This window comes from Homarus americanus, unplaced genomic scaffold (assembly GCF_018991925.1).
Source record: "Homarus americanus isolate GMGI-L3 unplaced genomic scaffold, GMGI_Hamer_2.0 scaffold31037, whole genome shotgun sequence".
NCBI lineage: Eukaryota > Metazoa > Arthropoda > Malacostraca > Decapoda > Nephropidae > Homarus > Homarus americanus.
This window is the reverse complement of record NW_024722227.1, coordinates 9,203,137-9,226,014: the sequence shown is the minus strand read 5'-3', so window position 1 is coordinate 9,226,014 and position 22,878 is coordinate 9,203,137. Positions and strand designations below refer to the sequence as shown.

Genomic DNA, 22,878 nt, shown 5'->3' with positions numbered 1-22,878 from the left:
TTTTACTCCCACTTATCCTGACCTCTCTCCACTGGCGACCCCCCCCTTCCCCTTTGGAGTGATAAATTCACTCTCCAGGGATGCAGACAACGTCTTTACCCCCGCGCGAGACGAGTGTACCCCATCACAACTGTACAGGTGGTCGTTGTCATAGAATCATCGCCAGTTATCAATACATGCCCAACCATTGCTTGCACAATGTTTTTCCAGTCGGTAATTTATAGCAATTGCCCTGGACAGCCATTCACTGCCAACTCCTCTTCTAGGCAAGACACCACATACTATCGGGATACTTCCCCCATCTCTAACATTCCCTGCGCCTCCCGATACCTCCTGAAATGTTCCTCACTCCTAACTTTTCCTATGTCGTTGCCTCTTACACCAAGACACACTACTGGCTTGGTACCCTCCCCTGACAAGACCCTATCCATCCTCTCCGCTACATGCCCTATCCCAGGCCCAGGAAACCATGCCCTAGTCCTACGTTTCCTATCTCGCAAAAAATCCTATTTAAGAACCTCACCTGGCTGTCCCCAACTACCACGACCTTACCACTGGGCAGGGTTTGACCAACAGCCCTTTCGTCTCCTGCCACCACACCATCTTGCCTCTTCTCTTCCGCGCCAGCTTCCTCCAACACTTGGTAGGGGGTTAAGGCACTCCACACCCTGGTCAGCTTTCCGGAGCCTGACTTTAGTCCCCTTGGAGACAACTACTTTCCACTCCTCCCCCTGACCCTTCTTCGTAGGTATCCTGCTAGGCAGGACACCAACCTGAAGGAGTTCAGTTCTGAGGGCTTCGTTCTCCCCCTTTAAAACGTCCATCTCTCTCCACAACTGCTCCAGCTGACTTAACAGAGTGGCCGAGGGGTTATCTCTCCCCACACACCGTCCCTCTTCCCCCACAACACAACGGCCCATGGCAGCCATTTTCTATGGTCACTGACACACAGGGGCACGTCCTTCTCCAAGCTAGGTCAGGTCGGTACGGTACTGAGCAAGGTGGCAGAGTGTATTTCTTGTGGTGACTCAGAACTGACAACTCGTCCATTATGTAGTCACTCAAAAACTCTTTGTACAAAATTGTGTTGAGAAAATATGACACAGCGGACAAAGGATTTAGAAACCCCGCCGAGACAACAGGAGTCGCAATATTCATTGACTAACCCACTCCCCAAGTAAAATTTTTTGTTTTGAATGGAAGACATACGAATTTTGGACACTTCCTCTTCATCTTGAATGTACAGTATATGGGTATCTTATTTATACATTTTTATCATTACTGTGGGTATTACTTTCATCCTTATTTTATTTTGACGCAGTTCCACGTGCTAGATGTACTGAGGAGTCCATTGTTACAGGTGTTAGGGGCAGATCCAGGAATATCAAAAGGTCCAAGGTGAACTTTGTGGGTGGGGGAACGTGGCGAGTACAGAGAACCCACCCAGCTGGGGGGAGGGGGGGGGGCTATAAGCCCCTCAGATTTTTTTTAATTTGACTAATATCAGGGGTATTTTGAAGCCATTTTGAAGCCATGTGCACTTGATAGGAAATATTCTGAGGTCAATAGTAATTACTTTTTGTTATACAAAGAACGCTTGTTCACAATACTATATTAAATAAAAGTATTGGAATTGTCTTATGAAAAGGGGGGTCCGGACCCCCCACCCCCCTGGATCCGCTCTGAGTGTATTAAGTGTGTATGTTTTGGGATGTAGTAGTGACAGTGGGCCGGGTGGCCAGACATCCGGCTTTAGGCCGGACAGTCCGGCTTTTGAGCACTGTCCTCCATCCAGCGCTACCTCGAGCCGGACGTTAAGTTGTCCCCCTTTTTGTTGTCTGACTAAAAATAATTATATAAATTACCTTAGGTATACTTAAGACAGCGGGAACTGAAGGCCATAATAACCTTTCACGTATTTTTATTATATGTAGTTGCCGTTGTCAGAACTGCTGATGAGCAACAGTGAACGACACTACTAGGCAAGTTGTCAACACATCCGAGGTGGTCAGTCTGCCCAAGGCCGTAGTAGAGAGTAGTTGACTTTTTTGTTCTTGCTTCAATTTGGTTAGCATATGCTGTTTCAGCATGAATAATAATGAATATTCATTTCTTTCAGTTCTTTATTTATACTGTATGAATGCATGTATGTAATATATGCAGTGCGTTTCCAAATTTTTTTTTTAGAAAAATTACCACAAAACAGCATTCATCATATTTTAAGTGATATTTGACAAATCAACAATTCTTCTCGGCATATTTTGTATATTTTATACAACTTTTTATATATTTTCAACTCATCATTAAACATGCTTAATTTAGGTTAAAAAATAGGTGTCCCAAAGAAAAGAAAAAAAATTCCTCCTTTTTTGAAATTTGGAAATGGCTACCACCTTACCAGCGGCGTATTTAAGTGTTGTGTTAGGGGAATGGGTATGTTGGGTGGATATTGTGGTGGAGGTGACCAACATGGTGTGGGAGAGACAGGAAGAGGGTGTTGAGGTTGATGGTCCCGGGAGGTTAGCACCCGGGGACTAAATGCTCTTCCGTTATATCGCACTCAAGTTTGTTATGCAGGACATCCTTAGGACTTTCTATAAGAGTTTAATAAGGGAAGTAAAGTGAGCGTGAAGTATTCGATCATAATTCGCCTCGAGCGGCTGCAAGTAATAGGTACTTAGAGTTACATAAATTTTATGCTTTAATTGGTAAGTTAGGATAACCTCGCGTACCAGGATTTCAACATGCTGTATAGCAATTATGCTTGTTATTGAAATAAGTTCGCCACTACGATATCGCTGAGTAATGCTTATTAATGGTAATAATGTTTGTTAGTGATGTAAATGGCGTATCCTTTGCATGGCGAGAAATATGAGTGATGTCACGTCCGGCAGCATGATGCAACCCACTTCATAAGTTTTGTCAACCGCGGACCCGCGGCACCGCCACCACTGATAACATGTGTAATGCGTATCCTCTTTGATAGCCTCAGTATTATTAACACTATGGCCGAGTGTGTGTTAGTTTGTATTATAGTTGTGTGATAAACGTATTTATTCCGTAGCAAAATAATGACTAACTGAGAATAAGCATACACCCATACTGTGCCACTAACCACACTAGGAATGTTAGGAATGTTAATACATACACAAAACGTTGCAACATGCCACGAACGTTTCGTTTCTCAGAAGCATGAGAACTTGGATCCGGATTCACAAGGTTCTCACGGTGAAGATTGCCGGAAACAACAAACTTATTCTGAAGCAATACCTCTTCTAGGTACTGTACATACGTTCACCTAGCATAAGGAAAAACATAAGGAAAAGCTTTAAAAGTTATTGTACCTTAGTGTAACCAAGTGAACAAGATTGTTAATTGAAGGTAGTCAGTAAAACTGATACTGCATTTGGGATTTATTTGTATGATTAAGTGTGTGCGTAACAAAACCGACTGGTTTGTAAGTTAACAAGCGATGAAAATGGTATATGTAAAGATGTACAGTAAATGTAAGTTAATCAGTTAGGTAGACTACATTCGATAAATATTCGTCCATTGGCTGTCCACAGGTTCCTGCCATGTTTACCTGAGGTTATATTTCTCACTTAAAGTCAGTTGTCTCTTCCTTTCCCCCTCCTCCTTAGGTTAGGTAAGCTGGTTCTTTTGGTATGAGAATAGATATTCTTTTTTGTATGTTTTGCTCAAATGTGACCTATTTTTGTGCAAATAATGTTTCTTTTAAAAATGGATTTTTTTTGCAAAAACCGCCAATTTGCACAAGACATGAAGGTCAGATTAGAGTAAAACAACGAAAAACGTAAACAAAACTATTCTCGTATCAAAACCCGAGAACAGCCAATGGACGAATATTTACATTGCATTCTTAAGACTTCCATTATGAGATGAATCGAACGAACCTCCGTGAATATGTTGAATCCTTAGTCTAGGGTAAATTTCTTTCTTGGATAGTCTTACGAGCTTACGTCAGCCCTAGAAAGTGTCTTGTATAGTCGTTCCAAGAAGGGGGGGGGGGGGTACGTATGGCAGCGTGATGCAATAGTTTTAAGTTTTACTTCAAAATTTTCCTGCACTGCCTTCACTGGGGCAAGAGTGCAAGGTACGTAGTGCGCGATCTACTTGCGATATCTATAAATATAATTTGGTGCTACTATAGCGTTAGGTTAAGTTAAACTAAAGATATCTTACCTAGGTGTGTACGTTGACAATGAACTGAAGTTCTCCACCCATTACGAGAAGGTAAACCAGGCAACTAAGTTATTAGGTCTTCTAAGAAGGTCGTTCAGATATCTAGATGGTTCGTCCCTCGTAACGATCTTCAAGAGTGAAGTGCTTCCCCGCCCGGAGTACTATCATTCCGTCTGGTTCCAGAGATATGCTAGGTACTGTAAGTTGATTAAATATGTCCAAAGGAGGGCCACCATATTGGTACCTGAATTACGGCACCTCAGCTACCCGGAGAGATTGGAGCGCCTGAACTTGCCTAGCTTGTACTACAGACGGGCAAGGGGAGTTATGATTGAGGTGTACAAGTATCTCAGAGGGCACTACTCAGTCGAGTGACCTTATTACCTGGAGCTGACGGACGCTCGCCTCACAAGGGGCAGCAAGCCCAGAAAACTGTGTGCGGTAACTTTTTCGGAGTGAGAGTTATGAACTCTTTGGAACAACCTGCCGGAGAGTGTTGTGACGGCACTGAGTGTGAGCTCTTTCAAGACCAGATTTGACCAACACTGGAGTAGGTTCAGATACATTCAGGAACCAGTGCAAGCCCAGTACTTGCCAACAGTGCGTAACAGAGACGTAACCAATCACCCAAGCGGCTAACGAGCCGATCAGTGGTGAAGAGGCTAGAAGAAGTAATAGTAGCACATAATACAGTAATTGTTTCTTGCAGACACTTGCACCATATCCTCTAGAATTTTATGAGATTTATTATTTTTATTAGATTTTTTATTGTTACCTACTGTAACATCTGGAGTGTGCTGAAATCCATATATGATCCACACATCTGAGGGTGTTTGTGTGCGTGCACTTGCTCAGGCGCTTGAATGTGCGTGAGGGTTTTTGTACTAAGGTCCATAGAATAATATATAAGCGGTTCCAGACACGGGATCGCATACAGGTCGAATTCAGGAAAAAAAAGTCATAGAAAAATTTCACAGAAAAAACCTAAACTAACCTAACATACAGTACGTGTAATGCGATCATACAGTACATAAATTGTGTTGTCAATGTGTACAAGTCATGTATTGTCATTTCATGAGACAAAATATTTTTTTGTTATATTACTTTAACTGTTAATGATATTTAAATAGAATGTGACTTTTTTTCCTAGCCAAAATTGCGACTTTTATCTGACCTTTTTCCTGTCTTTATTTCCGTTCACCTAGAGGTCATGGGGTCACCTGGGTCTTACAGCGGTCACATGTGATTTTTTTTTAAGTTTTGGTGTCAAGGATAGTCCTTGAAGGACTGAAGGACGTAACCGACAGGTGCTGTCTCGTTTAGTAGGGACCATAAATTATGGTAAGTCAGGTTAGGCTTACCCTGATGACATGTTTCGCAACAGAAATTCCACACTACTACCTTTGAAATGTTCTCAGCTCAGTTCAGTCTCTACTTCCCACGGATGCGGACAAAATGGCAGCAAACTTCAATGGCAGATTTCTTGAATTGTTTACGGAGTCTTGATTTTGTTCAGTTTCCGCGCAAGACAGATGTTAAACTGTGGCACTTTTGCGGTGGAAATGGTAGAATTTCAGGCTGACAGCGAGGCAAGGATGAATTTTGAAGTCTATGATGACATCAAAGTTTTGGATTTCTTTCTCAAAGAAACATTCAGCGATTAAAAATCGTGCTATCAAAGTTCTGGTCCAATTTGGGAGTACAGTACCGATACTGCATAAGCGAGGCAGCTTTCTCGTTAATGGTGTTTATAACAAAATGATTACCGTAGTCACGTATCAAGCTTCAACGTGGAAAAAAAAACTTACGTTGCTTAACCTCTTATGCCCCAAGGTTTGAAAATTAATCAAATGATCACCTACACATGTCATATATGAAATATGACACAGTTGTAGCATACATATTACAGCTGTACCTTAAAATAAAAGGTATGCTATGTTGTTTAATCACATAATTATACCCTCAGTTATCAGGAAATTTATTAAATGTTAATGCACACAAGTCATTTACAAAATATGCCAGAGTTGTAACTGACAAAACTGTATGTTTTGGTGCATAGCCACGTAATTTTACCAACCAGGTATAGAACATTATATATATATATATATATATATATATATATATATATATATATATATATATATATATATATATATATATATATATATATATATATATATATACTGACTTGGGGTCGCACAAAAAAAAAAGTGGGGTCGAACTGGAAAATGCTTGGGGACCCCTAATATAGTGCATGGATGACAAAATTAGACGTCGAATCTAGTTAGGTAAATCCAACACTTACAGTACTTGACGTACCTGACACAAGACGTTCGTGCTTTGATTTACCTCCTTTATTCTGTACTCACATTGCATCAGCACTAAAATGCGCGGGGACAGTTGGAAGCTCCTCAGCCTCACTGTGTATAAACTGGAATTAATCGGCGCGTAATAGATGGATAAAACACTGGCAAAGTTCTAGCCAATTTTGTCACGTCACTTGATGAAATACTGGACTGGTAGTAGAAAAGCACATCTGAGTGCTACAGTTACATATAATCCACAATTCAACGCAGTTAGTAGATTAATGGTGATTATAAAATGGAAAACTCTCCTCTTGAACTACCAGTGGATCGAGAGAGCATTAGTACTGTATTAGTTGTCGTTTAATACAAACTGAACTTGATATGTCAATATACAATGGCAGCACAATGTATTGCCAGTTGTTTTTCATCCGTCGACATTAGGTTGTGCATTACTTAAATTTGACTCAGATGGAGATTTTAAAGCAAAGCCTTAATTGTAACATTATTCTTAGGTAATGCAGTTATTCTAGTGTTTTCTCCCGGCTCCCCACGGCGCGCTGCTGTATGTATAGACTGTACTGTAGACCCACAACTAATACTCTTTTTGGACCATTAGCTACCTTGGCTGCCCCACTGGGTTCCTACCACAGGGCTAGTTACAGACTACAATATATTGTCACTTCCTCGTACTCAATAATTTAAATATACTGTACTGATTCGGGTACGCCTTGGCGGGTGCAGACCCCTCAACTCGCGTGAGGATACTGTTGAAGTGGCAGGTAAAGTGTACAGTGTTTTAAATTGGGGCGCCTCAAGTGTTAGGGAGCCTTAAATCCAGTGTGTAATGGCCCCATCAATACAAATACAACTGTTGTAAGTTTCACACCAAGTAGTTGTGCGAACTAAGCTCACAGTTGCTTTATTATACTCTATAAAAATATTTTGATACCAGAAAACCGAAACGGTGCTACTGTAGTAAGCGGTCTACCGAGCTGGAGTTGATCTACCGGGATATTTACAGCGTTGCGTCTATTAACCCAATCTGACCTAACCTAATCTAATGTATCGTAACCTAACCTAACCTAAGTTAGGATAGGTTAGGTTAAGATATATTAGATTAGGTTGGATCAGGTCAGATTGGGTTAATAGACACTATAAACAGTGTAAATATCCCGGTAGATCAACTCCAACTCGATAGGCCGCGTACTATAGCAGCACCACCTGAACTGTCTGATGCTGCATGCTACTTAGATTGACCAACTACATCAATTTCTAAAAAAAAAATCATCTTTCGAAGGTCAATTTGGCAGCCATCTTGAAAAATGGCCTCTTGGATTTCCAAATGGCCTGTCAGGTAGATTTGACAAGTCGCCCCTAGGATATGATCATGGCAAATTTCATGCTTGTATCACCATTTGCACGATTTTCCATTATCCGCACTATTATACTTGGGAATGGGGGCGAATCTTAAGGTGACGGTGGACTACAGTACTCACCTAAAGATGTGCTTCCACCTGAAGTTTAATCACTGTGACTCTACCTGGGGACCGAATCATCCGGTAATCCCATTTTTGTAAACTGGTTGGAACACGTTAAAAAACAAAACAAATGTACATATAATTATAACCGACCTGGGCTGTGCTCTTGACACTTGACCCCACCTGACTCGCACTCCAAATTAAATACTACATAAGTTGAGCGTTCTGGATCTGAATTTCAAGCTCTTCCCATGCTAATGCACCATATCACGTTTGAACTTTGATGCACGGCCGCCAGCCAGTCGGTGTGCACTGTCCTATCACCAGTCACCTGATAAGCTGTCCGAGGGCACTAAGACCTGTGTGGTTATGGAGACGAACAGTCGTCCTTATCATGCGGTTATCGAGTGTCCACAGATTGACGTTACACTTTAATTTGAATTAAATTTTTGCTGAAATCTGAAAACAATGTTTTTTTTTTTTAAGAACAATGCATTATATTTTAATTGTACTACTTGAGTACGTTATGAAGAAAGCTGCTTTGCATTGTAAGTGAATACATTTCTCCCCGATAATTGTGCGTTACGGTTAGTCATTGAAACATCACATGAAATAAGCTGGAGTGCCTAATCTTCAAGATATTTTTTATTTTTTTCTGGCACCGACAACAGCCCACGTGACAGGGGTGTAGTTCTTGTACTGGGCAACTTCACTAACTTCGCGTGCTTTTTTAGCTCAGGATAGTAATTCGTGGGAGCCTCATGTACTGTATGTGATCTTAACTGTATATGGTAGGACGAGGTTGTTAATTGAGTAGCCATTCTAACAGCTAAATCATGGACTTTGTTTTTATCCTCATAGTAAATGGAAAGCGATCCTTCAATGCGTATTGCAGCCGTTTCCTAGCTCTTCTATGGCACGTATGCATCCAAGGCCTTTAGACGATGGACAGAATTTCTATACCAGCTAAAATATATATATTAATTTAGGCAATGGAGTAAAATGTGAGCGAAAGTGGTAACTGTGGGCTAGGCCTCACCATTTCCCCTAATATGTCATGGAAGCCACACATCCTCAACATTGCTGAAGCTGCCTCCTAAAAGCGGGAATGCTGTACAGATGCTGTAGCTACTTCACTCCTCCGCAGTTGCTTCAAGTATATAAGGGATTCATTTGTCCTAACTTGGTGTACTGCTCTCATATCTAGGGTGGCTCTTCTTCTGTCCAACTGTTAGATAGGGTGGAATCAAAGGCATTTCGTCTTATTAACTCTCTCCTCCTTTAATTAATAATCTCTCTTCTCTTTCTCTTCGCCGCAGTGGGGCATTGTTCGGTGGGTTTGGCATCCTGTGTACCGCCGGCAAGGCCGTGGGCTCGTTACACGTCTTGCCCGAGGTGCCCACCGTTTCTCTGTGGATGTCGGCCACACTAGAATAACCCGTTATAGTACATCCTTCTTTCCTCACACAGCCAAACTGTGTAATGCTCTGCCTTCTTCTGTTTCCATACTCATACAATGTCTTACTTCAAAAAGCTGGTTTTCCGACATCGTGGTGTAGATTAATATAATCTTTTTCTTTTATATTTTTAATTTCTTTTTACTCTTATTTTTCACCCCCTAGGCCCCGTTGTGGGTCGATGACCTGTGCCCGGGTGGGCTACTATTACCCGTAAAAAGATATATATATATATATATATATATATATATATATATATATATATATATATATATATATATATATATATATATATATATATATATATATATATACATATATATATATATATATACATATATATATACTTGCTTGGTCATGTGGGTGCAGCAATGTGGACATGTCGTTAAAGTGACTTTATAAACAAAGTATTACGCCTTGTGTGACGTCATGTTGCATTTTTTATTATTACTCACGTCCGCACTACTCATGTGATGGACCTCTTTGTCACGAGCGAGGAAAAGTCTCACAGTGATGAAATAATTAGTAACAAAATATTGCCCAACTAGTGTAAAAAACTCAGGGAACAGCTATTGAAAATGACTAGCTAGTTCATTAGAAAACTAGTAAAGAACTGTGCTGGTACTGATAATGTGGTAACAGACCTAAGTGTTGTACGCGCCACACCCGGACCTCTGAGGAATACTTAGGTGAAATGGTCAACACCGGGAGTTAAGCAGAGGCCAACTTGGAAGAAATAGGAGGTGCAGTATGGGTAAAATATCAGTGAAGCGTGTTAGGTGAAGGGTAGATTATGATCAGTGAGAGTGACACACATGACGTGAGGTAATGTTAATGATTTTTTAATTTTGCCACTTACAGCGGCTAGTGTATTGTGCACGTGAGGTAGAGAGGTGAGTGAGTGAGCTGTACTACACAACCCACTCTACCTGTCACACAGGAAGCACGTGGCTGGGACCTTGAGTGTGGCCGTCTGGTAAATTGACTTAAAGTGACCCCAATTCCGGGTGACCTTGACCGTCCTGGCCCGATCATATGACCCCCCCCCCACACACCCACAAGAGGAAGGTCGTAGTGATTGACTTGTTGGTAATGATGGTCTTGGTGGAGTGGGGTGGTAGTGGAGGAGGTGATGGAGTGGGGTGGTAGTGGAGGAGGTGATGGAGTGGGGTGGTAGTGGAGGAGGTGATGGAGTGGGGTGGTAGTGGAGGAGGTGGTCAAGTGGTGGGTGAGTGGAGGTGGTGTTGTGTATCCCTTGATCCTGAGGCTTGGCGGGTCAAGTAGGAAGGACATGACCACGGTGGGTGTGTGGGCGTGATGGTCAACCACCCAGGTACAGCCTCACGGACATCCTGCCCTACATCAGTCAGCCTAGTTCGGTGCTCCGGCAAAATCTCAGGGAACAGAACCCCCCTCCTCCCTCTGGCATTTAATTACCTTACCACCTGGATAGAGTAACATCTTTAGGATGCTTAGTTGTATAGAATCCCACCAGCTCGAGTTTGTTTGACTCGATGTACTGTGAATTAAAGTTGTGTTGGGTTTAATGAAGTATTGTTCCTTTAGTCATACTCCTCAACTAGTCCCTTTAACTGAGCTCTTATACGAGGCTAGGGTAGTGTTTTAAAATTTTGTAGGGTTTTATACATCCATGGGTTTTTAGTACTTTTCTGTTAAGTTTCAGATAAACTGTATATATATATATTTATGTTTACAGAAATATGTCAACAATAAGAAGTGAATGCGTTCATAAGAGTTTTTATTTTTATTAATTTTTTCCATTTGTTCGAAACCTCAGATAAGCTGGGCTTGGTCCATCTTGGCGGCAGGAAAACATTTGTTGGCGTTGAGCGAGAGTAATGTGAATTTCACTTAATAGTTTCCTTGTTGTGATATCTAATTATTTTTATCAAAACAAATTAACTATGAAATATGCTGCACATTTTATCACATGTCCCAATTTTCGTTGTCTTTTTTTTTTTTTTTTTTTTAGAAAAAAGTAAAGAGGGATATTTTTCCTGTTCGTCTGTTCCGTCCAAATTTCTGGGAGTTTAGAACAACATGAGCACTTACACTTTTCCTACAACGTTCTGGATCGTCGACGTTATAATTTTATTACTACCCTTTAATAATTAAGGTCCTTAAGCACGTAAGGTTAGTAATTACACAAGTCCAGTGTTTCTCAAACTTTTTCACTTCATTCCCCCCACGAGGAACCCTCAACATCCTCGTGGCCCCCTTCAGTTCTCTCCCAAGCCCCTCACAAATAATGATGAAAATAAACTGTTTTGGTTCTCTTCCTTTATTTTAATGTTTTCAATCATCAAACAATGCATATTTTATTACAGTTCAATTGGATGGATGACATTGTTTCCTTTCAGTCAGTCGACTGATTCGAGGTTGAGTCACTGATAAAGCACATCTCATGTCTGGGTCCACATGTAACCGGTTTCGGCTTTTATTCTCTATTTGAAGAAGGTTGGGAAACCAGATCCACATAAATAAGTAGTAGAAAATGGCAAGAGGACTCGAAGTGCGATCTCACTAACTTTTGGATATGACTGATACATTGAGCACCAGAATACAGTCAGAGATTTTTCTTCATAGAGGTCTCTGGCAGCAGAATCGTTCCGAGATCAAGGAATTCGACTGAACAGGAACTAGAATCGTGTAATCTGAGCAAATCCGTTGGAAATGAAAAACTAGCTGCTGCACCATACTATGTAAATATCAAAACTGTACCGTATGGGTATTATGATTACACACAATGACAAAAAAAAAGAAAGAATTCTCCCCTAACAAGACAAAGTAACAAAAAAAATGTTGAATCAGAGTTTCCACATTTTCTCCAAACATATACTACGTACACTAGCCTGCCATGGCCCCCCTAAAATCTTGCCGTGACCCCCTTGGGGGCCATGGCCCCCAGTTCAAGAAACACTATGAAAGGTTGAACTCGGTACTCCTGAATCAGCATAAATATTTTGAAGGGACATTATTGGTGTATATTGTAGTATGGGTCATGTAACATCAAGTTTTAGAATTGGTATTGTTAGAGAAATGACAGCAGCACCTCAAAGTTAAGTTTTTGTTGACTTCCTGTATCAGATTTTGTTAGTTTACGTTCTGCACATCATTTATTACAGTTCATTTGTTTTAAGACATATTTTGTGAGGGCTGAACCGAGAATGAGGTTAGTACAGTACAGGTGTTGCAGTGCTACAGGCGCCTGACAACTCGTGTTGTGTTGTTGAGATTGTCGGGCACCTGACAACTCAAGGATGCTCTTGTGAAGATTTACTGAACTCTTGCCTCATCTTTTTTTTTTTATTTGCTGGTCAACAGTGATCCGTGATATAAATTGTTTCCTACAATATTTAAAAGACTGAACAAATTTGACAGTCTTACTAAAATCGCCTGTGTTGTGGGTATGTGGAGGGCAGAGTGATGCGTCATTGCGTAAGCTTTCGTGTTCCGTAATCCCACTGTTTGCAGGATTACGCAAAACCTGTGTAGCGAAGAACAGTGACGGTTTGTTGTTTTCCTCTCCTGCCTCATTCAGTTACCCAGTGTTTGGTGATTTTATTTCTTTACTGCGGTCATTAGACTAGGATACTTTATGGTCTTTGGGGGCATGTGTGTTTGTGTAGAATGTGTATTTTTTGTGATGTTCTTTGTTTATATGCTATAACAATAAAATTAACATTTGCGGAACCTCGTACAGTAGACCTTAAATCATTAGGGAATTTTCTTCTTCTTTAGGGTAAGTTACCAGTGCAACATGTTCATTGGTGTCCGGAAACTCAAATTACGATCCTGGCCACAAACTTCAAATGACCTTCAGCTAAGATATATGCAGTGAGCCACAGGGGTGTACTAGCTGATGTTGGAGGGCCAGTGCACTCAAGGTAGGGTCCTGGGGTGGCCTCCAGTACACATTACGGTGTTGAGGTGAGGGAGGCTGTTATAACCGGGTTAATTTATGGATGGTGGAGGGGAGTATAGGTGTGGGCCGGCGTGTTGGTGGGGTGTAGGTGTGGCTGACTGGTGGAGTGTAGGTGTGATTGGCTGGTGGGGTGTAGGTGTGGCTGACTGGTGGGATGTATGACCAGAGCCGTCCCTTGGGGGGGAGGGGGAGTGGCCTGGGCATGTCATTATGGGCCCCCGTATAGGCCCTTTGCCATATATATATATATATGAAAAAGGGAAACAATGGAGCACCTTAGCTTTCGTCTTTATTCAAGACATCTTCAGAGGCAACTGAATTACAAGGACTGAGATTGGCTTAAGTACACGGTGACCCTTTTTCCTGTGTGATTTTATGAAGATTTATCCCATCCGCGTTTCCATTGTGGATCTACTGTACTTGATAATACTTTAAATGAAATTCGAAAATACGTAAGAAAAACATAAAATTTAAGAACCGGCGATATTATTGCTTGCATATACACGGAAAATAAAACATTATTTTATATTGATTTGTAACATAAACAAGACAAATGTCAAATGTCAGTCTGGATGTAATGAAAATTTTCATGGTAACATAATTTATAACTAAAAAACTAATTCAATCTACTTTGACTTCTCATAAAACATTTTGCAAAGTATTAGAAACAGTCTACTTTCAATATTAACCTTCCTTGCTTTCTTTTCAGCAAACTCTTGCTGCCAGTTCCATTTCGATTGAGAGCATAGCCAGTCCACTCAACCTCTCTTGGGACATAGTTGTCCTTAGATAGCCTTTATATCAGTTTGAGTTAAAAAAAACTTCTCTCCCTTGATGCCACTGTGACTGGAACTGTCTACCTAATTCTATACTTTATTTCTGCATTAGGGAAGGAACCATTGAAAGATTTTAGAAACTTGAAAGACTTGAAGTGCATATTTTGTTTCTTTGGGAATGAATTCTCGGGGCACTCGAAGCTCTGAAAACAACTCGGCTTCGTCAATATAGTGAGAATTTCCAATGCTCAATGACTTGTCCTATAAGCAGAGTTGTGCTCAGCTAGGTACTGCACAGCTGCTATAAAACGTGTTAGAATGATCGCCAACGTTCATTTTCTTTATTCAAGTCTTGTAACATTAGTGTATCTGTGGTACTCATTGAACACAACATCTTCACTTCCATCCATTTGGGTAAGGTTGAACAAGTGTTCATTTGATGACTCATGAGATTTTTAGTCTCACTAAAATGCTTCCAATCAGCACAACCTTCTTTTACTAGTTTATGTGTTGCATAACCAGGAAGGTGAGAGGCCCAGGGCGGCTGCCTCGGCTGTCTCCCCCCTTCGGGACGGTTCTGGGTGTGACTTGACTGGTAGGGTGTAGGTGTGGCTAACTGGTGGGGTGTAGGTGTGTCTGGTTGTGTTGACAGACCACTTGATGGAGTGTGTAGGCAACCGACTGTATGGTTGAGGGCTTGACTGGCTGTAAGGGGTGATTATTTGGCTCCACGATTGATGGTTTAACTGGTTCTGGGATGGATTTTTTCTGAGTGATAGATAAACCAGTTGAGGGTGTACCACTGCACAAGATCTTCTGTGTGTTGCTGTATTGAACTTGACCGACTCGTGTACAGTGAATAGCGTGTCTAGATGTTGAAGAATGTGATGTAATATTTGAAGTATATTCCCTCGCTCATAGTGAGTTGCCGGTAGTACTGCACTTTTGTGATGGTGTGCTGTGAAGATGAAGAAGACGCCCTCTAGGAAAATATAGGCAAGGAAACCAGTAGTCGGTAACTGAGCTAGTCTGTCCAACCACCTTTTCTGTAAACGCTATGCTATGAAACAAGTATTTGTTATTTATTATGTGCTTTTTAAAGGTCGTTATTAGAACTGATAAGAATTTTACAGTGAGGATCATTGATGAAAAAAAATCGTTGTTGATAACGGAACGCCTGCGAAGACGTTCCGGATCTTAACATACTGTACATGGTCACGTGCTTCTCAAACAAGACAACAGACCCGATCGAAATAGCCGAAAGGTGAAGTCGCCATAGTCCCAAAACACAATACAGTAGTCACTCGCCAAACATCCCACCTTCACTCCCAGCCCGGCAGTCATCCTCAGGCCTCAGCTGAAGCTGCTGAATAGCCTCAGTCAGGTGCCAGACGCTGAGGCGAGTGGGTGTACGTACCGCGCTCTCCATCCAAATCCATGTGACAATTTCTAAAGCATTTGTTTCCAGTTAAAATTCAGACGGTGATCATCTATGCGTTTACTAATTCGTATACCTGTGTGATATACCGGTTATTGTAAAACTTTGAAAATACAGGAGGACGAATTTTTGTATTGCATATCGAGCGTATGGATGTTATGGTAATATTTTGGGAAGAGTCGAACACCTTGTGTTGAGAAATCTTGACTTGTGAAAACGGAAGTATCGAGTGAACAACTTTCTCCTGAGGAGTGAGAACACTCAAGTGAGGGATTCACCACATAACTGCTGCTACACCTGGTACCTTGTGTGTACCACCATGACGGCGGAAGGTGTGTGTGTGTGTGTAACGATTTGTACAGTGTGTTGTATCTTTTGTGTGTGTGTGCATTATCTTGTTTAATGTCTGGTTTGTAAGTATTTAAACCGTGTTTGTTTCAATTTGAAGTGTTTATATTGTCTGTGTTTAAAAACAGTTTTTGCCTTCGGCTTAAGTGTAAGGGTTGTTTCTGTATATATAAAGTATAGCTGCCTTCTTCCTATTGTTTGCCCGGTCAGGGTGAAACTATGGGCAAGTTTCCTTACACCATTTGCTTCTGTCTACCCAGCAGTAATTGGGAACCTGGATATTAATCGATTTGGGAATTTTGTTACGGAGTAATGCTAAGCCAGTGCAATTGATGAGTTGTCCTGTCTTCTCTGGTTTATTCCTTGGCAATATTCATCTTTTTACACCAGAAGACGATGGGCAATCGTTGTTATTGTTGAATGCTTGCCAGTTTGTATACGTGTGTGAGTGAAGGAGATAATGCATGTCTTGGGTGAGTAACAGCACTTGAAAGTCTGGCAAGTCTCGGGCAAGTTATCAGCATGGTACCACCCCACCATTAGGAGGGAGAGGCGGCCGTCAGCCACCAAGGATATGCTCCCTCTATTTTTATACTGCCAGAGGAGACTCGGTCGGCGTTGTGTATTTTGCCTTCGTGTCCTTCCGTCCTTCCCTGGTGTTAGTTTCTACGTCACAACTCTCGTTCAGTTCCACGTTTTCCCACCAGACCCCATAAATGGTTAATAGTTCACCAGTCATATGATTCTCAAAGGGTCGTACGATGAATATTCCTCGTAACTGAAGGTGATGTATGGGTGAACGTTAACTAAAAAATTATACATTTACTACACTTAAGGAGATATGTTTACGTTTTACTAGTTAAACGGATCACCTGAAAACTAGTCCCCTCACCCCTATAGCTCATAGGTAGTAGGCAGCTACCAAACAGGGAGGTACTACTGGCTGGGAAGATATTGGAAGCATAATGTGTTTCCTAATGGTAGACCTTGCTACCATTTGGCATCACATAAATTGTGACCAAGTCCCAGGTTGCTGATCTGACTTTCTGCCTCATTTACACACAATTACAGGGTCTCAATTGTTTCTCTTACTTTGACGAAACAACATACATATATTGTTTCTCACTATTATTATTATTATTATTATTATTATTATTATATATATCTTCTCCCCCAGGCCCTGATTTGGGTCATTGACCTGTGCCCGGGTGGGCTAATCCCCTTAAAAAAAATAACCAAACCATTCTCCAAGTAGCGCCTGGAAAGAATATTTGTGCTTAAGTTTGCCTCCTTGTCGGTGTAGCGTCACGGTGTAATATATACACACACACACACACACACATATATATATATATATATATATATATATATATATATATATATATATATATATATATATATATATATATATATCTTATTTTGCCTGGTGATTATCAAGGTGAGGGGGGTAGGTAAGTTAATTTGAGGATGGTTGGTGCTACTACAGGTATAGTATGCGGTCTACCGAGATATTTATACTACCGTCTATTAACCTAACCGGTTAGGTTAATGGATGCTACAGTGTAAATATCCGTAGACACAACTCCAACTCAGTAGACCTCATAATAAAGTGGCACCTGGTGATTAATCTTAAGGTAAATTAAGCTGGGGTGCCTGACCTTCATGCATCATCTTTCCTGCGTCTTCGTGTTACGAGGTATGTCCATTTTACGAGCCTCTTGAAACCTTTTCCCAGAATCATATTACGCAATTGATTTGAGGGCGAGAAGGTCGGGGAGTTGCCGGGGCCCAAATAAGTGTTCCTGTGGTGTACGTGTCTGGTGCTTGTGTGGTTGTGTTAGGTGTGTGTTTGTGTGACAGGTATGTTTTTTGTGTAAACCAGGTCTGTGTGTATGTCTGGTTGTACCACCAGACGAGACACAGCTGTTTCGCCACACACTTAAGGCTGTGTGTGTGGGCAGGTGTGACGTTTTCGGGCGTCCCGAACATTTCTGCCAGGTGTTAAAATGTACAGTAATAGCGGTAACAGTTGTAGTAATAACAACAATTGCAATAATGATGATACCAGTGTTGATATTGTCATTAACGATAAAGATAATGATAATAGACAATAAAGATAAATTTGGGTAATGGGAAGAAATTGTGTAATCCTGAGTAAATAAAGACATTAATAAAAACAAGCAGAAGTAGTTGAGGGATTGCTTAGCTGATTATGTCTTCTTGGAGTTGATTTGCTACAGTTTGACCTCTGACCCATCGACGACAGACCTTACCTCATCCGTTATCACCTGAAGATTAGCCTCCTGGCTTATTTCTCCTTATTCCTTTGAGCACGGTACAACGCTTTAACCCCTTGAGTACAACGCCTTAACCCATTCAGCCATACATATTGTACCTCTTGCCTCTTCATAAGCCGATTCCAAAATGTTTGCTCCAATAATATTGTAACTTGACATCAATTATCCCCAACTACTCGGAACTTGACTTCAATTATACACAACTTCCCTTAGCTTGACTTCAGTTATAGCCAACTTCTCGTAACTTGCCTTCAACTATAGCCAACTTCTCGTACCGTAACTTGGGTCCAATTAACCAACCTGTCATAATATTCCATCCTTAAATTAACCCATTACTTGAGCTAACTCCCATTAACCTAACCCCACACATCATTCCACTATGCATAGATATTGTGATAAGTTGTTTTTAGTGTCGGAGTCTGGCAGGGTCGTACGTTGGTTGATTTTCGACTTAGTGATGACGAATTTGACTGGTCCACTTAGGTTATGGCGCTGGTGGCTTACGTGGATGTACCCGGCACGGGGAGTAACCTTTTAAAAAACCAGACCTTTTGTTATTATTTACCATTATTGTTAAGTGTTATTTTTATTTACATTAGACAACACGAGCCACACGCACCGCAAGCTGTCCACCCAAATGCCTGAGTTTAATGAATGAGTTAGAGACCCAAGAGAGAGTGTGTGTGTAACGGAGAAGTACCGAGTCTGTAATAGGTTGAAGCCTGGAAAGAAATGTTGGCGATTGATTTTTTTTTAAGTGGTAACTGGGATGGTGTTTGGGATATACCCTACTGCCAAATTTTATCTTGGTGTAAGTGCAGTATTTATTCCTTTGATTCGCATCACCCCACGATGCCTTGGTAAACTTTGTCCAGTGACGCCCTGACCTTTGACCTCTTGCTGTGGGCGGTGTGGTCCTCCACCACTCAGCTTCTTGTTGTGTAATTGGGTTTCAGGAGTGCTGTGGTCACTGCTGCTGTGTGGTGATCTCCTCCTGTCAGGTGGTGATGGCTGGTGCAGGTCTGGGTGAGCCATCTGGTGCTAGTAGTGTGGTCACTCGCCCACCGAATAGCCCAACATGTGTTTTATCTGTCACTGCAAGACCAAGAGTCGTGCATGTGATAAGATGAGTTTCTCTTGGTCTACACACAGTTGACAGTGGTCGTCGCGCACCACCAGCCTCGTAGTGGCCAACAACCTACAACTGTTTGACAGTATCGTTCACAGGTTCGCTGTCTACACCTGATAACAACACCTTCAGTGAGTGACCACAAAGGGTGGCTGGGTACGAAGCAACTTCAGCGGTCATTCCTTGCTCATGTTTTTGTTGTCTAATCTTCTTGTTTGCAGTTTTCATATTCTTCTCGGTCTCTGCTATTCCTTCCGTTTATCACCTGGATCCTTCTATACTTCCTTACGTTTCTTGTTCTTGTCTTTTATCATAGTTTCATTTGATTTAGTTTTTTTATATTGAAATTTGAAATGTTTTATGCATTTTATAATTATTTTTATTTTCGTGTTTGTTTAGCTTAATATCAGATTTTGTTTACAATAGTTCTATAGATTCTTTGTCCGGTTATTAGGTTGTTGGTCGATAAAATTAAAACATAAAAATGTAGGAAACTGCAGCGGGCCTATTGGCCCGTTTATACCCAACCCCTATCGCCCCTTTATCCACCCAACCTATGTTTGAAGTTATTCAGCGTATTCAAGTTAATGATGATGTTTGGTAACCTGTTCCACTCATCCACTACTCTATTTCCAAAATAGTATTTACCTATCTCGCGCCTAAATCTAAATTTGTGGTTGATGCATGTTATCGGTTGGTTGGTTGATGCTGAATAGTCGAGTGTAAATTCTTGCGCCACTGTTGCCATCACCAACCAGGATGCACATAACTTTATAAGGCGTATTTTTTTGTTCTTTTTCTTCCCTCTTACAAAAACCATCAATATGCAGGGTTTTTTCTATCTAAATCGTTTTACAATTTCATATTACACAACTGACCCGGAACTTTATTTTCTATGTATACTGTATTACTGTATATATTTTTTTCAATGGCACTGGATAATATTTTTTCTCGTTTCATAATTGCAGTGGTGGGATTGGATTCTGAAAAGTTCCAACTATGAATTTTCCCGCGTAATTGGAGAAGTAAGAATTAAGTGATTGGCCTCTAAACTGATACGCAAAACTAACGTATGCACCACAATTATGCACCAGACTAATTCACAAAACAAATTATGCCTCAAATTAATACACGGAATCGTACATGCGTGATAGATGTGTGAAAAATTTGCTTAATTCTCTCTCTCTTGTATTTGCCAGAAGTTGTAACCAGAGAACACAGAAGTGGGAACTAATATTCTTAAATTAAATATTGTAGGGTAGAACGAGGTTTACTATACAAAAATCAGCTACATTAAAGATGGATCGGCAACTTATGAAAAGGACTAATCAGTTACTATGGTTTCAGACGGTAACTTTAGATCACGGCAGACATACACCATCACCAGTCCATTCAAACTCAGCTCATTCATAGTGTTCCTAAAGTCTGGTTCGAGATATTTTAAAGCAATGGAGAAACACTCGTTGGTGTGGCAATGGTGAAGTCACGGCAAATGTAAAAACTATCTAATAAAGTAGAAATGTTTGGGTACGTGACTTATCTTGTTGCAACATACATTTACTCAAGATTATGTTTTAGTGTCTTCTTAGGTGCTCGTTTTTTCCATTAACCTTGAGCACAGATAATCAGGCTCAATGGAAGCTGGGTTTGTTTCAAGATATAATCCTGGAGGGGTTAGGTAATGCTAAGTTCGGTTTGGTTAGGTTAGCGTAGTGGTTTTTAATGAACAGGTGAAATTAACTGGGTTGCTTGAAATTATTTACGTAATATTTAAGCGACTTTTATGACTTGATGTTTACATGTCAAACACGTCACCTGTGCTTCAGTTGTGTCTTTTTTGGAAGATAAAATTTTCTTATGTGTGGCAATGAGTCAATACTGTATTTGGGTGAGAGGCGGCAAATGGCTGCCATCCTCTTGTGAAGTGGGGAGGAAAGTGTGTTTAAATGGAACTGAATGTATTGGTGAATATACATACAATATTCATGTATTTTATATCAGACGTGAATTGTGTATATATATATATATATATATATATATATATATATATATATATATATATATATATATATATATATATATATATACCAGACATATATATATATATATATATATATATATATATATATATATATATATATATATATATATATATATATATATATATATATATATATATATATATATATATATATATTGACATATATATATATATATATATATATATATATATATATATATATATATATATATATACAGACGAATTGTGGTGTATGTATATATATATATATATATATATATATATATAACTATATATATATATATATATATATATATATATATATATATATATATATATACACACACCAGACGAATTGTATATATATATATATATATATATATATATATATATATATATATATATATATATATATATATATATATATATATATAACGTGGAGGTGTGTTGTGTGTGAATCAAGTTGGGATATATAGCTTGCCTGCACCAAGTACAGTACAAGGACAGACAGCTCTTGGCATGCCCCCGGTGCCATCGTCGCCTACGTAAACACCAAGTCTTATTTCAAGGAGGAGCACGCGTACACTACCTTCATTGTTTGAGTTCTGACAACTTTCTGGTGACGGGGAAGTACCGGCGTTGAGGAGACGGGGAAGAAGTACCGGTGTAGAGGAAACGGGGAGGAAGTACCGGTGTTGAGGAGACGGGGAGGAAGTACCGGTGTTGAGGAGACGGGGAGGAAGTACCGGTGTTGAGGAGACGGGGAGGAAGTACGGTGTTGAGACGGGGAGGAAGTACCGGTGTTGAGACGGGGAGGAAGTACTGTGTTGAGACGGGGAGGAAGTACTGGTTTAGAGGAGACGGGGCGGAAGTACCGGTGTAGAGATGTAAGGAAAGCTGGAGTCGACGTTACCGTTAAACCGTTATGACCGTTAGCGCCGTTATAATGAACGGCCAGGATTGGTAACGAGAGCCGTTCACCTGTCTCTAGGTGCGGGTTTTTGTACCTCCTGGAATCACTTTTACTCTTTCTGGCTCTGTTATTAGTTACTTGATTGTGGTTCCTGTATGTGTTGTGTTGTTTGAGCATTATATCCCACTGCGGTTCAGTTACTTTATTTACTTTACTTTATTCTCTTCGCCACTTGTTAGTTAAGTGTTGGCATGTACGGGGCAGTCATGTGATTAATTATGACAAAAATTATATTTTCCGTTAAAAGTGGTATTATTTGAAATTTCGCTGTTACTGTGGCGGCTGTTTTTGTGTTGTCGCCTAAAGTGGTCCAGTTTGAATGATAGGTGCATTCTTACACCATCCAATCACGGGTACAGTCAGCTCAGTCACCACTCCGCCAAATTTTAACTCGCCCAAGAAATTCTACGGTTAACTTACACTCCAGTAGCCCCGAGGCCACCAATAACCGTGTTTTACACCAGCCACCATCATCATCCTGAACACACTTCTCCTCACCCAGGGTCC

The 22,878-nt window shown here is 40.5% G+C and overlaps 1 protein-coding gene across 2 annotated transcripts in view; it reads left to right on the top strand.

Moving 5' to 3' along the window:
* The window catches only part of LOC121862368 (3-hydroxy-3-methylglutaryl-coenzyme A reductase-like), a 129,256-nt gene that overhangs the window by 13,546 nt on the left and 92,832 nt on the right, over positions 1 to 22,878 (top strand). The window contains exon 1 of one of the 2 annotated variants that reach the window (XM_042360618.1): positions 15,544 to 15,936. The exons of the other annotated variant lie outside the window; for it this stretch is intronic. Within the exon in view, the coding sequence (XP_042216552.1) occupies positions 15,924 to 15,936 (13 nt within the window). The 5' untranslated portion in view covers positions 15,544 to 15,923. Of the gene's footprint in view, positions 1 to 15,543; positions 15,937 to 22,878 lie in introns of those variants that run through there. 2 annotated transcript variants of the gene reach the window in all.